Here is a 16107-nt window from a genome sequence, read left to right as displayed (position 1 = left end):
TCCTTCAGATGCCTTTTTTCAGGCCAGCCGTGGATGACGTATCCTTTCACTGCATCCAGATCTGTGTCTTCCTTGTAGGCACACTCCCAGTCTTGGGCACTTATCACTCCCTCGGTGTCCTGGATGGTGGCTACCACATAGCCTTCCCACTCGTGCTTCTCTTCGTCCTTTGCCTCCTCCATTGCTGCCGCCCTGCTAAGAAAGTCAGCCACTTTGTTCTGCGGCCCCGGAATGTGCTCAACTTCATAGACAAAGTCCAATAGCCGAAGGGTCATCTTGGCAATACGGGGTGTGGCATGATCATGCCCGCTCGACGTCAGGACACGGACCAAAGGCTTGTGATCCGTTTTGACTAGGAACTTGGCTCCCCACAGATATTGCCTGAATTTCTCTACCGCCCAGACCACCGCCAGCATCTCTTTCTCCACCACGCTGAACTTCTCTTCATTGGGAGCCAACGAGCGAGAGGCAAAGCTGACGGTAGATATCTCTCCGGACTCCTCTCTCTGCATCAGGACCGCCCCTAGGCCGCGGTCACTTGCATCAGTGGTGAGGATGGACTCGGCTCTTGGGTCGAAACCTTTGAGGGGGATGGCCGTGCTCATTTCTTGCTTGAGTGCATCAAATTCTGTCTGTTCCTCCTTTCCCCATTGGAATTTATTTCTTTCCTTGAGTAGTTGTCTAATGAAGTGTGTCTTTGTCGCGAAGTGAGGAATGAATTTGCTGTAATACTCGGCCATTCCTAGGAATGACCGGACATCCTCCTTCCTTTCTGGAGTGGGTGCTTCCACGATGGCTCTCATGTTCGACTTCTTAGGCGTTATACCCTGCCCACTCACTTCATGGCCGAGGTAAGTAACCGACTGGACTCCTAAGTTGCATTTGGTCCATTCAGCGGTTAGCCCATTGTCTTGCAGTCTTTGCAGCACCTTGTGGAGCTTCACATTGTGATCTTGTCTTGACTTCCCCATCACCAAGATGTCATCCTGGAAGAAGAGTACGTCCTTCAGATCCTTCAAGAGTTTGTGCATGATCTTCTGGAACACAGCCGCTGCCGAAGCAAGGCCGAACGGCATCCTCACAAACTCATAGCACCCGAATGGAGTGATGAACGAGGTGAGGTGGGTGCATGAAGGGTGAAGTTTCACTTGGTGGTAGGCCGATGATAGGTCCACCGTGGAAAACCATGTGACATCTTTGGTTTTAGCCAACATTTCACTGATGCGCGGTAGGGGGAATTTATCTATGACAATGTTTTTGTTTAATTCCCTCAGGTCCACGCAGAGACGGACTTTACCGTTGGGCTTTTGGGCCACGACCAGGGGAGACAGCCACTCCGCGCTCTCGATCGCCCTGATGACTCCCTCCTTTTCTAGTCTTTCCAGTTCTATTTGCACCGCCTCTCTGCTGCGGAACGGGATGTTCCTCACTTTGTGCACCACTGGCACCGCTCCGTCTTTAAGCTTGATCAGGTGAGTGTATTTACTCAATTCACCAATTTGCCCGTTGAATACTCTCGGATACGTTGTCTGCCACAGCTGTACATTTTCTTTGACTTCCATGTCCATGAGAAGAACTTTCTCGATGCCTCCTGGGTTGAGCTGGATCCCCAATGCTCCTTGGTCCTTCCAACTCAGTACGGACGGGCCTTTTTCCGCGACATACAGTTTGCACTGCGCGTGTCGTCCTCTGAATTCAAACATGAGCGGGCAGTACCCTAACATGGGAATCTTCTGTCCTGTGTACGTCACCGGCCTCACGTCCATGGGTAGCAGAGAATCTTTGATTCTAGTCGCGAAGTTGTCTTCCCACACTTTTCTCTGAACGATGGATATGGGCGCTCCACTGTCCGCAATCATCTCCAAGGGTACTCCACCTATGTGCATGTCTAACCTGGGTCTGTCCGAGCTGGATCTATCCATCGCCAATATCTGTACGTCAATGTACAGAAATTCCTCCTCTTCCACCGTATCTTCCTGGTCGCTGGAGTCGTCTCGTTGCTCCTGGTCCACCAACCTCACCATGGCGTTTTTGGGCTTCCTGCGACATACCTTCTCATAGTGTCCAAAGATGTTGCAGTAGGAGCATTTGGCTCTGAAGGCGGGGCATGCCTTGTCGTTTCCTAGATGACTGCTGCTGCCACACCGGTAGCATTGTGTTTTCCCTGCTTTGTGTGACTTACTGTCCACCTGTGGTCTGGACGCGAAATCAGCTCTATCTCCACCTTGGTTCCTCCGCGACTCGTTCTGTTTCCATCGGTCATTTCTATTTGCCGTCATCACTCTGCATACCGTTTGCGACTCCTGGGCATCTCTCTTCGCTGCTTGCGCACACCTCTTCGATAGCTCGGCCTTCTTGACCATCGCCCAGATCTCTTTGAGAGGGGCGTCGCCGTTAACCCACAACTTCTCCTGTATGTGAGAGCTGGAGGTATGCATAATGATTTGGTCCCTGATGAGTTCATCGTGCAAGCCTCCAAACTTGCACGTGAGGGCCAACTTCTTCAGCGCAACCACGTACTCATCTACTGACTCGCCGTTTTTCTGCTTCCTCTGAAAGAAGTTGAACCTGTCAATGGCGACACACACCACCGGTCTGTAATGTGCGTCCAGGTCCTCGATGGCATGATCAAACACTTCAGGGTCTCCCGCGTTCCTCTCACCTTTAACGATGGTGTCATATATCCTGAGCCCTTCTGGGCCTAAGTTGTGGAGCAAAATTTTCTTTTTTCTTTTGCTAGTGAACGGGGTGTCTCCCTCCTCTTCTTAATTTACAACAAGAGGTGGTGATGGACAGAGTCTCTGAATTAAGCAGAGTACTCTCACCCAGTCAAGAGATCAGGGCTAGATCCAACACCGTTTTTTAGCTTGTCTCCTTTCTGGTGAAGAATTGGCTTGGTAGTTTGGTCTGCCCTGTTCCCATGATGCACTGGGCCAGGGACAGACTAATTTGCATATAGCCAGGTTCTGAGCTGGGATGGGGCAGTGAGATAAATAACGGTGATGGATCAAGCCCTGATCTTTGGACTGGGTAAGAGTGGTCTGCTTAATTCAGACACTCTGTTCATCACCACCCCCTTTTCTGAATCCCTCCTCTTCTAGCGCCTCCAAGTAATTAAGAAAGTACCTCTTCCAGTCTTCCCATTTTCTTTCTGGTTCTCCGCTCTTCGTCAGGAAAGGTACCAGCTGGGTGAGAGACGTGCTTTGGTTTGCCATGGCTGGTGTTTTCCTCCTGACTGTGGCTGTGGTAGTTGGCTGTCTGGCCGGACTGCCTGGAGCGTCCTGTTCCTCTCCGCCGTCTTCCTTGTTCTCTCCTTCACTGTCTTCTTCTTGAGTGCTCCTAACGAGGACGGCTGTCGCCTGCGGCGCTCCTCCTGTACCTGGACGCGATGGTCCTGCTGTCTCCGCCAGTTTGCGCCTCACCGCCTGGTGCCAGGACCCAGTGTGAGGTCCCTAAGGTTTGCACTGAGTTTGTGTGCCTTTCTGTCCCACTGGATTGTCCTTCTCTGCCCTTCTGTTCCCTCTGCGCTGTGTGGGCGTGATACTTGCTGGGCAGGGTGGTTTATGGGGCTCTGGTGGCTTACTTGGCTTTATTTGGCTGGGGGACGCAATGTGTATATTTTCGCGCCAAAACGCTGCTTGTTCCAGCTCCTCTGCCGCGCTCCGGTGATTCTGCTGTCTCTCACGCGTAATGCGGGTGTTCGCGCATACGTCGCGCGTGTGTACGGGTCTTTATGGATCCCGACTCGTCGCCATTGTAAAGATGCGAGTTCCACACCGTGAGATAAGTTTGGGAATCTTTATTAGGAGCGCCGGGGCTGTGCTCTGTCTTTGCGGTCGGCGCCAGCAACAATCATGGCCGCCTTCCGCTTCCTGCCTAACTGCTTCCTGTTCCTGTATCGGAACAACTAGAACGCTACCACAGAATTAAGTGTCACTCATGGTTGTTGAATCTCTCTCATAATTAATAAATAAATAAAAATAAGCAATCTAAACCCTTGGCAGCTATGCACTAGTTACATTATCCAAGGAACACGTTAATTATTTTATTAGACAGGGAGAGATTACGTTATTTGCTCAGACTCAGAGGATGTTTAGGTGACGCTGAGACTCCAACCTGATTTCTCAGGTCCAACATCGGTGGCTCTGGCCGTTACGCCACATCCCTCTGTTTATTTCCGAGTGCGCTTCCACGAGGCTGGCTAATGATGCAAACGTTTCATTCGCTTGTTAAATGGCTCCCCAGTTTGCATGATAAAATACGGTAATTTCACTTCACTAAGCAATGTTAAAACAAAGAAAGTGTTTCTAAAGCTCTGCCCTTCTTAAAGATGGCGACCGGTAGTCACTCGCTGTCCTGTGCCCGGACTAGAAATGGCAGGCGGAAATCACCTGCAGCGCCATGCCTGGACTAGCAATGGCGACCTGCGGCGCCGTGCCTGGACTAGCAATGGCGGGCAGCAGTCGCCCCGCTGCAGTGTTCCCCTCCAGCCGCCGGGGGTCGCTGTAGCGGTGACTGTGGTGGTTCCTGACAGCTCCCCCTGGAGTCGGGGGCCGGCTCCTCCTCGGTACCGGCATCAGGACCAGCAGCATGGCGGAAACAGGAGCGGCGGAGGGGGCCGGAGGCAGCACCCCCGGGCGGGCAGCGTCATCCCGCGGTGAGAGAGAGGGCCGCACGTGCTGGGAGAGGAGGGCCCAGGGAGGGAGAGGCAGGCATGGGGGGGCAGGAGGGCTGACAGCTGGGAGCAGGGGCAGCACAGGCAGACAGCCCTGAGGGGGACAGGCAGGTGGAGGAAGAATGGAGGGTTAGAGGAACACAAAGGGGAGCCAGGGGGAGGCAGGGAGTGGAGAGCAGGAGATACCGGGAGAGCCTGGAGGAAAGAAAGCATGAGACTGGGGCCAGGGAAAGGGGGCAACCAGGGAGACAGTGAAGCAGGGATCCAGGGATAACATAGCATATTAGTTACTAACTAATATGCTATGTTATCCCTGGCTCCCTCCATGACATGCTTCTCCCTCTCAGTGCTCTGTGGCTCCCTCAGTGACATGTTGGTGCCCTGCTTCTCTGTCTATACCTTTATGCAAGTGCCACACTTTCCTCACTACTGCAACTTCCATGGTGAGTGATGCTGAAAGAGTGACCACACTCCATAAAGGTTTGATCTGCGCTTCGGAGTAACATTGAGAAAATGCCATGCCATCACAATTTCAAATGACACAGAATATGCAATATGCTACAGATCTGTGAGCTCCAGTGTTTGGTGCTGGGATCTGGAAGTCAAGAAGGCAACTGCTAATTCTGGAACCATTTAAGTATAATTTCAACTCTTGTGGTTCTGGGTGAATTGCAGTTTTAAATTATGATTGCACTGTAAACGTGTAGTCCAGTTCCCACTTTGAATTGTGGACGCATTTGGGTACAGTGGGTGCCCACAGTCCCATCGGTACCCCATTCATTTGCAAATGTTGATTGATTTTATTTTCCTTTTCCGGTTACTCCCCCTAAAGTTTATAACCCCCCCCCCCCCCCACCATAGGATAGGAAAGTTAGACCAGTTTGTCATTCATTTGTCTTCTTAACAGGTAGCACATTTGAGCTGGAAACAGACTCCTGGAACCTTAAAAACGTAACCATTTACTTTTAATTTGGTCTGCCCCTTCTTTGAATAGTGGGTTTAGGGGACAAAAAATGTCCCGTCCCTCTCCCTCCAATTAATTAATTTTTTTTACAATTTATTACTTGAAATGAAGCAGTTGGTGATTTGGTCTACTCAGTTGTGCAAATTTGCCGGTATGGTTTTTTAACCTGACAAGGGAATCCATATATTAAAGGTTTAAGCAATATCCCCTAATTGGTTATAACTCACTCAACACCAACACGTCACACCACCCCACCAAGGCATCTCTTGCACTCATCAAACGACATAAACCAAAGATCTCTGCTAAAGTGACCCTTCGGGGGACCCATAGGGCATTGCAGCGCCAGCCCGACAAGGAGCAACTGACAAGGAGCAACTGCCCTATTATGAATCATGTAACAAACAACAGGAGCGTGACCCGTCAACCTTGTTGGGATTGGGGTGAAATGTAATACAAACAAAGGATATCCCAACTGGTATGATTCATAGGCGATTATTAAGGATATGCATGCAACATTATCCACAAGGAAAACAAGGAGACTCCATTTAGTTATAGTATGTGCTCTTGGCATCATTTATATAAGCAATTTGAGGTAAAATTGGGAAGGAAACAAATAAATAATACAGTTGTAACAGCACTGTAATACATAAATGAAAATAATTGGTTTAACCCAAGTGGCACATGGTGCTCGTGGTTTGTGAGTGAAAACCAAGGTAGCAGCTCAAGTGACAGTGTGAACAGCGTGGGCGGTGCAAGGTGACTAGTGTAGAAACATATACAGTGAATAGTTGTCACAGTATGGTTCCGAGTAACTGAGAGAGTATGTTTCTACTTCAATTCAATTTCATTGTTCGTGAACCACTATGTGAAAAAGCGCCTATGGTTGCGCTGGTGTGTCGACGGCGTTTCGATCCACAAAAATCGGGATCATCTTCAGGACGAGGATGGGTTGAAGACAGTGACAGTGAGGATCCGCTGTGGCTACCGGTGACAGCGAGGAATTCGCTGTAATAAGGCCGGTGCAGATGTCAGGAACCTGTCAGGCCATAGTTGCCGGACGGAGCGGTTGAAGTAATTGCGGTCCGTTGGTTACAGTAGGCCGATCTCGAAGGCGTAGAGCTCGATCACGGCTGGCATTTCCTGCACGCCAGCCGTGATCGAGCTCTTCGCCGATCCCACGCTCCAGAGAGATCCTTTCCCTCAAGACCGACCACTTCGAGATCGGCCTCGATTTTTGTGGATCGAAACGCTGTCGACACACCAGCGCAACCATAGGCGCTTTTTCACATAGTGGTTCACGAACAATGACATTGAATTGAAGTAGAAACGTACTCTCTGTTACTCGGAACTATACTGTGACAACTATTCACTGTATATATTTCTACACTAGTCACCTTGCGCCACCCACGCTGTTCACACTGTCACTTGAGCTGCTACCTTGGTTTTCACTCACAAACCACGAGCACCATGTGCCATTGGGTTAAACCAATTATTTTCATTTATGTATTAAAGTGCTGTTACAACTGTATTATTTATTTGTTTCCTTCCCAATTTTACCTCAAATTGCTTATATAAATGATGCCAAGAGCACATACTATAACTAAATAGAGTCTCCTTGTTTTCCTTGTGGATAATGTTGCATGCATATCCTTAATAATTGCCTATGAATCATACCAGTTGGGATATCCTTTGTTTGTATTACTATTGTGAATCATGACATCCTTCGGGATGTGCGATGGCAACATGAAACCGTCTTGACTGTCCCTCACAGTCTGCCCAACTCTTAGATACTCCTTCTTTCCTTTCTCTGCTCAAGAACCCTGCCCTATAAATTGACAGCACCAGTATGGATCAGAGTTATTTAAAAATCAATTTCTGAAACTTTATAGAAATGTTCCCAGTTAGATCTCGCCCCAGAACATGCAAAAAACACAAGCTATTGGCTTTGCACATGTAAAAGTAATACGGCGGCAAAACAACTTGCATTTTTTTAAATTCACTTTTGTAACAATGGTGACACGCTGCGATGCGTACTGCCATTACTACAAAAGTCAATAAATTAAAAAGAAAGTACATTTTGAAAAAACTATTTGCCCACTGTATTACTTTTCCATTTCCAAAGCCAATAGGTCTGCATTTAACTGATGTAAGACCTATTACATTGCAAATGCTTATACTGGAAACAATGCATGCTCGGGAGGCTGCGCACAGGCTGTGAGTTGAGTGGGAGAAGAGGAGCTGTGGGAGGGAGAAGGGGCATGAGGGAAACGGAGAGTAGGAGCAGGCAGCGGAAGTCGGACAAGGAGAGAAAATAAGCAAAAAAATAAATAAATACCTTATCTCGGCCGGCCGCTAGTGCTGTCTTCTCTCCGGCACTGATATCGGGAGAAGCTTTCAAGTTGACAATAGAGCGTGCGAGCAGGTGTCAGGAAACAAAAAAATGCGAGTGTTGCCATTATAGCTCAGACGTGGCTCGTCAAATTCTCCCTCCCCCCAATATTTTATGCTTTTAGAAAGCAGCGCTGTATGCTGCCCGTGCTGCTTATTAAAAACATAAAATATTGAAAAAATAGAGCTTGGTGAGCGGCGCCTTTCGCTGGAGTGGTGCGAGGTGGGGCTTGCAGAATACCCAACCAGAGTTTGTTGAGCAGCGTGAAAGAAAATAAAGGTACAGCTTGCCAAACTTTCGTTGGATTGGGTCATTGCTTACAGAGACGAAAAGAAAGATGAAAGACACACTTTTGCTGCCCCCCCAAAGAAAATAATGGTGCAAAAATAGGGTTGGGCGAACTGCGCACAAAACAAAAGTCGCACTACCGCCATTGCTAAAGTCTGAGCATGCTTCATTACAAAAAAAAATAAAAAATTAGATTGCGGGAGCCGGCAGCAGCAGGCAAGCAAAAGGGCATGTAAGAAAATAGTGCTAACAGACTGTAAATAAAGCATACGGAGTAACAGCACATGTAAAAGGGCCAGTCCTTCTGGGAGGTAACAAAAGAAGACAGAAAGGCACTAAGGCAATACTAACAAGCTTATTAACATATCAAAAGCCAACATTTACAAAGGACAGTGACAGCAGCCAATTAAAAAGATGGCCGGAGAGTGTGCGCAACTTCAAGCCCATACCTGAAAACCGCATGTCTCGTAGAGACGGCGCAAGCGCTGCCTAGTCGTGACCTAAAAATCCCAGTCTTCAGAAAGTTTGTGTTATTTTACTGTGTCATGCTCTATGTGAGTTTCTGAGCCTGCTGTACTGCTCATCTTTTCCACTGCTGAAGAGTTGAGCAAGTTTGCTATTGACTTGGATAGTGATAGTTCCCTGAGACATCTGTCGGAAGTACATTACCCATGGAGGATGCTGGCAATAACATTTGACTGCCCAGAACCCAAAGAAAATGGTAAATGGACACATACAAAAGTCCCATATATGATGATAGGCAAGCACCCCTGTTACAGGGGACTGGGTAAAACTGTACAGTGTCGGAGGAGTAAACTGCCTACCCACCAACCACAACTGCCAATCACCTCATAGCCTGGTAAGATGGGGTAGTAGTCACCCTTACTATGTCGTATACCTTCTTTTAACAGAGCTTGGAAAAAAGTGGAGTTTCTCCAATGGGCACACTGAAGTTTGAACACAAAGTAGGTCATAAGAAAATGGTTAGGTCTGATGGTGCGGGTCTACAAGCCATGGAGACGTGTTTATTTTTATTAACAGTTTTTACTAAGCATTCCAAGTGTTATAAAACTATCAACATAGCATTAAATAACCCTTCTTTTGTCATAATCAAAGTGTGAATATACAGAAGCCATGGAGACGTCTTCTGTTACAGTACCATGTGATAGGTCTTCAAGGTGTACAGTTTTGGGGAATCAGTGTTTCAGGATCGCTGTTTCTGAAGATGGATACTTAGAGTTGTAGGGCATAACGAAGCCAGCCTATTGTTGTAAAAGAAAGCCGCCCATTCCTTCGCCCCTTTTGGCTTGTGATCTTTGCTTGAAAATGAATCTCTTTATTTTTTTCTTCAACACTCTTCACCCATCAGCTTCCTGTCTTTCCCTAATTCCAACTCCAGCATTTTTTTAAATTCACACTTTGCACTCCACATTTGTTCGGTCTGTAAAGAGGACACAAAATGGCAGCAATGTACTCCATTGCTCTTCGGTTTCCACTTAATGTTGGTGGAGTCATTTGGCAGTCACTGATTCGGAGAAGAAAGGGAGAGTTTCAGGAGAAGAAGATGCAGTGGTATGGAGCTTAAAAGGACTCTGGGAGAAAACAGGTGAGAGTGGGATGCTAAAGTAAAGAGTTGTGGGAGGAGGAGACAAGTGTCAAAGTGGCAAGGGATAGCAGCTGCTGCTCAGGCAGTGCACCGGGACCCAAAACGGAAAGCTTTTTCACCACAGAAGATTGAAATTCGAAAAATGAAGTGCTCTACACCTCTGGGCTAGAATAGTGTTTTCAACAGTTCTCTAGGAAAAGGGAACGGTAACACATGGTAGCCGTGTGTGATGGGCAGTACTTTTGGAAGGCAGCATTCCAGGCAGGATTAGAGACACTGGTGAGGCTGAATGTACTAGGCTGAAAATGTGTGGGAGCCAGACGCACTAGGACTTGGTTTTGTCCAAAAACCAATCATGGATTCACTTGTGGTATTATGGGGAAGATACTGAGAACTTTAATATGTCGCTAAAAGCGTGTACATGGCAAGAGAGGACTCCAGAATTGGTTCACTTGTACTGTGGAGAATTAGTTCTAGAAAAAGCGATAGATCTTTCATTCTCTTGATACACATCGAAACTGTACATATGTGAACATTGTGAACTTTATTCTACTTCAGAGATAAAACGTGTATGTGTGTGTGTGTGTATATATATATATATATATATATATGTGTGTGTGTGTGTATATATTATTTGGATGGTGCAGTGGTATACAAACATAAACATATTACACAGGAAACGCTGAAATATAAACAATATGTCATGGTTCTCTGTAAAAAACAAAACAAAAAAACCTTTTTGATCATCATTATGACAACCCCCAAGCCACTCTGTAGAACTCTCCAATTGTCAGGACTACTAGGACTATTCGGCATGGAGGTCCGAAATATGTGGCAAAATTATCTAAATTGGCAAAATTATGTGGAACATTGGCAGTATTATTTGGGTACAGTTTATGCTTTACAATATAGAGCTAATATGAAAGGTTGTATTTTAGAACACTGACGATAAAAGGCCGAAGTATTTTACCTTCCTGGACTTCTTTGGACGGTAAAGAGTGGAACGAGTACGAAGAAGCAGTTCCGCAATCTTGAACAGCATTTTTCATCACAAAATAGCATAATTGGTTTTTTTTTCTCCCCGAGAACAACGCACGGACTGGAGTGTGAAATCCTGTTTCACTTCACTTGGGATGTTGGTATCATCTTGTGAATTTGAGATTTCACTAAGCAGTTGATTAGGAATTAGTTGTTGTTATAATACATTATTAGTATGTTATTATAATTTTAAAAAAATCAGGAGAAGCTCTCTTCCTTGTAGAAATAATTGACCGTAGAATAAGACATTTGCGTACTTAGTATAGAATCACCCCTAGAAGAGGCAGGAACTCTTTGCAAAATGCAAACTGGCTCCTTGCTCTTGTCAAGTCAAGCTCAGTGGCATAGCAAGGGGGGTGAGATCCGCCCTGGGCAACATGAGTTTTGGGGATGTCACCCCGATCTTACCTGCAGCCTTCGAGGGGTGGCAAACGGATGCAGGAATCGCCAGCAGCCCCCCACCCCACTTCTAACCCGTGGCCGCCGGGCGGCATAGGGTCTAGCTACGCCACTGGTCAAGCTACAGCCAGAGGCCTTCAAACTGGGGGCCGGGATCCTCTGGGGAGAGGGCTCAATTGATCTGGGGGGAGGGGGTGGTATGCTTGGCAATTGTGCATTTGATTGCATTTTTAAAAGGAGAACTGAATTTGACTGCACTGTTTAAATATGCTTAGACATATTTAAACATTGCCAATTTGTTAGAATACTTGTGAAAACGTCTGGGGAAGGCCAGATGTGGTTTTTTTTTACCCTATGTTTGGGGTCGCAGCGTTAAAAAGTTGAAAGCCCACTCACCTACACCAATTGTAAATCTTTCAATACAGAAAGGAAGGACAGTAATAGGTCACTATTGTAGAATATGAACTGTGATAATTGTTACTGATGTGAGTCTTATCAGCCTTTGGCTCTGTTTAAGAAATCACGTAGCCATTTTGCTAGGGTATGCCTGATCATCAGTTGAAAAGCCAATGACAGTGCTGTGTCGTCTGATCAAAATTATTTACTAAGCAATCTACAAAGTCATGTTCTGAAGGTCAATAATGCCCGGACACATTTTTCTAAAGATGCACTTAACCCCTTCGACGATTGTAACGGAACGGTTCCGTCACGAGCGTCGGTTGAGCTGTGCTGGTGACGGAACCGTTCTGTCACGACCACGCCCGTTTTAGAATCTTCAGCACAGCGCGAAAATTCGCGCCGCGCTGAAGCGGTTAAGGGTAAAGTGTTTGGAGACCTACAACTTGATCTTATTGATTCAGTTGCACACATCATAATAATTTTTAACAACACGTTGGTGCAAATGAGATGTTATAAGAATGTGATGCCAGAATAGAAGTGTAGAAAGGAACCTAAATAGATGTCAGTGGTTTCTTGGGTCTACTATTTCTTTCAAGGGATCAGGGATTTCTGGAAAGTTTATGTGGCATTTAACAGCAAAAAAAGTATTGGTTGGACACACCGGGGAATGCTTGACATTATGCTGTTACTTGGGAAAAATACAAGCCATTAGAAAGCTCTAGGAGTTATTTGATGGTGGTCTCCAAAGAATGTGTGTCACGTCTTTTATATGCTGTTAGAATTTTCAGAGTGGTTAGGAAAAGTGAGGTTTCAACAGTGTTGTTCTCAGTTGATAATTTGATTGCCAGGCATAAGGACACTTTTTAAGATGTGTTGGGGATGCTGCAAGATTTTGAATTCACTGTTAAGCTGAGAATTACCCTTTTTCCTATTGATCACAAGATGAGGACAACATTCCTTTTAGGGTCAGGTAGGAGCTTGAAAACACGAGTCAAAGGGCTTTATTAGAGGCCTAGATAGTCCATTGTGGTTATCCCCTATTGGTATAGTGCACAAAAGGAATAAGGAGTTCAGGCTGTGTGTTGATTTACACTTGCTTAGTCAGGCCATCTGGGCCAATGCTCCTCCGCTAAGCAAAATTGATAATCTTTTCATCCATGTCAGTGGAGCTAAATTGTTATGCATACTTGCTTTACATTCTGTCTACCATCCAAGTGTTTATACCCTACATTATCTCACCCCTTATGGTTCTTGCCACCCCAGATGATGTTTACCTTTAAGGACCTGTTCCATTCATGCTGGCATCTGCCTCTGCTGTTTTTCAATGCACAAATCATTGTTTCAGCGTCTGATGGAAATCCTGGCGTTCAGGTCGACTTTCTCATGTTTGGCAGAAATTCAGGAGAGCAAAATGTTATGGGGTGTTGTCATCTGGTTATGTCACTGTTGTCATTGTGCCCAGGAATGTGATGATGTATTGGAATCCTGGACACCGGCAACAGTGACAGTTGGAACGGGTAGGCAGGGAAGCCTCACCAATGTAGCTGGACTCAAATAAGACTTGCAAATTACAGAAAAGTATCATGTATATTTATTAGCAAAACAGTAGACTTGGCATGATGTTGCATTACTCTAAGTGAGTTGTTTACTCCTTCGAGTTGATATTTGCCTGTTTGTCAAAAAGCACATAGGGTGTTTAGGTCATGTAAACACTGCATGTGGAATTAAACCCATGCCTGGTTTAGTAAGAATGGCGGTAGATGCTTCATCTCCTCCTAAGGATAAGGAAAACATTTTTTTTTCTCAGCCACTGTGACGTTCATTTTAAATGTAGTCCCAATTTCGCAATTTAACAAAACACGCTTACTAGATTACTAAAGAAGAGAGTTGTATTTAAAGGGAAAAAGAGCAAGGCGAGGATTAAAAAAAATCAAAATGGAGTTGGCTAATGCTCCATTCCTTCTACCTTTTCCCGCTGGTTTGATTGTGTGTTTACTGTGAATACTAAAGAATATGATTTGGGGGCTATTTTTACTTAAGAGTACAATCGTTGAATATATTGTTGCTTTTGCTTGTCTTATTCTCAAGGAGGTAGAATAGCGATACTCTCGATGAGGAGGAGATGCTGACCTGCCACATGGGTCATTTAAGAAGTCAGAATGTTAGTACACTCTTAAAGCGGATTGCAAACCTATGTTCTACATGCTAGAAACTCCTGGATATCCGTGAAGCAGAACTACGGCTACGTTGTCTAGATTGGGAACAAAGTTGCTGGAGCACAATTTTGATCTGATGCATATTCCGGCGGAAGCAAAATGAAAGTACATCATTTTTTATCAAGGCTTCTAGTGGCCGGTTTTGAGGGATCTGAGACTTATTAAAACAACCTGGAATTTTTGATGGCAGCCATCAATGTTGAGGGAAGGAAATATGACTCAGAGGTACAATGGAAATGCAGGCAGTTTCTGTGCTCCAGAGAATCTTTAAGTTTGCGAGAGAGGGTTGGCATAAAGAAAGACATTTGAGTAGGTGTTTGCAACGTTTCACAAAAGTTGCTCCTGAATTGTCTATTGAATATGGTATCCTTTCAGGAGGTTAAAAATGTGTTCCTCCAACAGAGTTGACAAGCAAATTGGAGGATCTGGCTCCTATTGGTCATATAGGCATCATCTTGAACAAGAGAATATATTTGCGAGAATGTTTTCGAAGGATGTCAAGTGATGTGAAACAGATGTGTGACGTGCAGTCCCATTTGAAATTCCATGAAAGATATGAGTGATTTTTATTTATTTATTTTTGAAAACCTTTATTGGCATCAACAGGATATGCATGCGTGGGCCCACAACCAATCCGGCCGGCCACAAGTCAATTAAATGATCAAAAGTCAGAATAGGCGACACAGGCCAGCTGGCAGGCAGGCAAACATATTTAAAACAGTGCTAAGGAAAGGACAAGCAACATTAACGGCCCAATATCAGGAACAATGAGGTCCATTTTATAATAAGGGGACAAGGCTTATGGCAGACACATAAAAATACGGAAAAAACCAATAAACAGAAATATACCCACACAAAAATGGGAAGAGGGGGGGGGGGGAGGATGTGAAGACACGAGTCGATCGCAGCACAAAACAAACGCAAAATACATTAGATAAGCATACAAGTACTACCAACATCTCATGCCCCCCACCCAATAACACGCTAACAAATGCAAGGGGAGCGGATAAACTGCACGATTCAAACCTACTCTCCATACTAGCCTGGGGGAAAAAAAGGGGGGGGGGAAGGAGAGGGAGGAGGGAAAAAGGGGGACAAATAGGGGGGAAACTGAGGGAAGGAAACCAATAAGGGCAAAAACAGGGAAAGGGGAAGAAGGAGGAACAAAGAAAGGAAATATAAAAGGAGAAACACAATCGTGCAAGAAGGGCGCCACCCCGGGCCAAGCATCCCGCGGCTAGTAATATAGAAGAAAGTAGAAAACTGGCGAGGAGAAGGGTATGGCAGTCTGGACGGAAACACCGAAACTGAGAAAAGTGGCATAGCAACAGACCCCAACCCACTCATGCCAGAGAAGCGAGGACAGAAGCGGCACCTCTATAAAGGGATAGAAAAGGGCCATAGAACCAAAAAAGAAACATCTGAAAGACCCCGCCCACCCGTCCCACCCCGCACCCCTGCAGAAGGCTACGGCCTACCCTCCAAACAGCGTGCCTGTCGCCCTAATCCGAAACCCGAAATATAGTAAAGAAAGAAAGTAGAATAGGGAGACAAAAAGGAGGAGGAGAGGGAATATGAAACAGAAATAAGATGAGAGGGAGGAGCCAGAGGATACGAGCAAACACACTCGGCTGCGACCCTCCCCCGACCATCAAATGAATAACCATCAAATCAGTACTACACCTTCACATACAGCAATAACCGCAGGGGGGGGGAGGGGGAAAATTTAAACGTTTCACAATGTCGAGAATGTAAACATCAGTGCAACGGACAGGTAAACCAGCAGTCTATCAGTGTTGTGCAACTTACCCCCAGCCCTTCCTAACCACGAAACCAACCCAATAAAGGATAACATGAAGCGGACCACCCAGCTCAGAATAATCTGGATGTTGACTAGGGTTACGGCAGTGATGAAGATTAGGGAGAGCCACCAAACTAATGGAATACAAAAAGTCAGTGAAGCAAGTCAATTGTAGTAGCAACGACAGGGCAAGCAAAAGCAAGCCGGAGTCCAGTGTCACAGTTCGACAATGCAAAGGTACCCCTCCAGGACAAAAGCTCAGATCCATCGAAGCGGGAGCAAACAGCGGTCCACCATAGTTCCCAGTTGTCCGGGAAGAAGCAGATCTCCGC

At 45.9% G+C, this 16107-nt stretch overlaps 1 protein-coding gene across 2 annotated transcripts in view; it reads left to right on the top strand.

Moving 5' to 3' along the window:
- Positions 1–4434: 4434 nt before the first annotated feature.
- The window catches only part of EIF2B4 (eukaryotic translation initiation factor 2B subunit delta), a 93730-nt gene continuing 82057 nt past the window's right edge, over positions 4435–16107 (top strand). The window contains exon 1 of one of the 2 annotated variants that reach the window (XM_078650101.1): positions 4435–4657. In XM_078650101.1, coding sequence (XP_078506227.1) covers positions 4591–4657 — 67 coding nt within the window. In that variant the 5' untranslated portion in view covers positions 4435–4590. The remainder of the gene's footprint in view (positions 4658–16107) is intronic. The other variant, XM_078650102.1, reaches the window with a different exon arrangement.

Source organism: Lissotriton helveticus, chromosome 6 (genome assembly GCF_964261635.1).
Source record: "Lissotriton helveticus chromosome 6, aLisHel1.1, whole genome shotgun sequence".
In the NCBI taxonomy this organism is placed as follows: Eukaryota; Metazoa; Chordata; class Amphibia; order Caudata; family Salamandridae; genus Lissotriton; species Lissotriton helveticus.
Note: the sequence above shows the minus strand (reverse complement) of the source record. Positions and strands in the feature narration are given on the sequence as shown.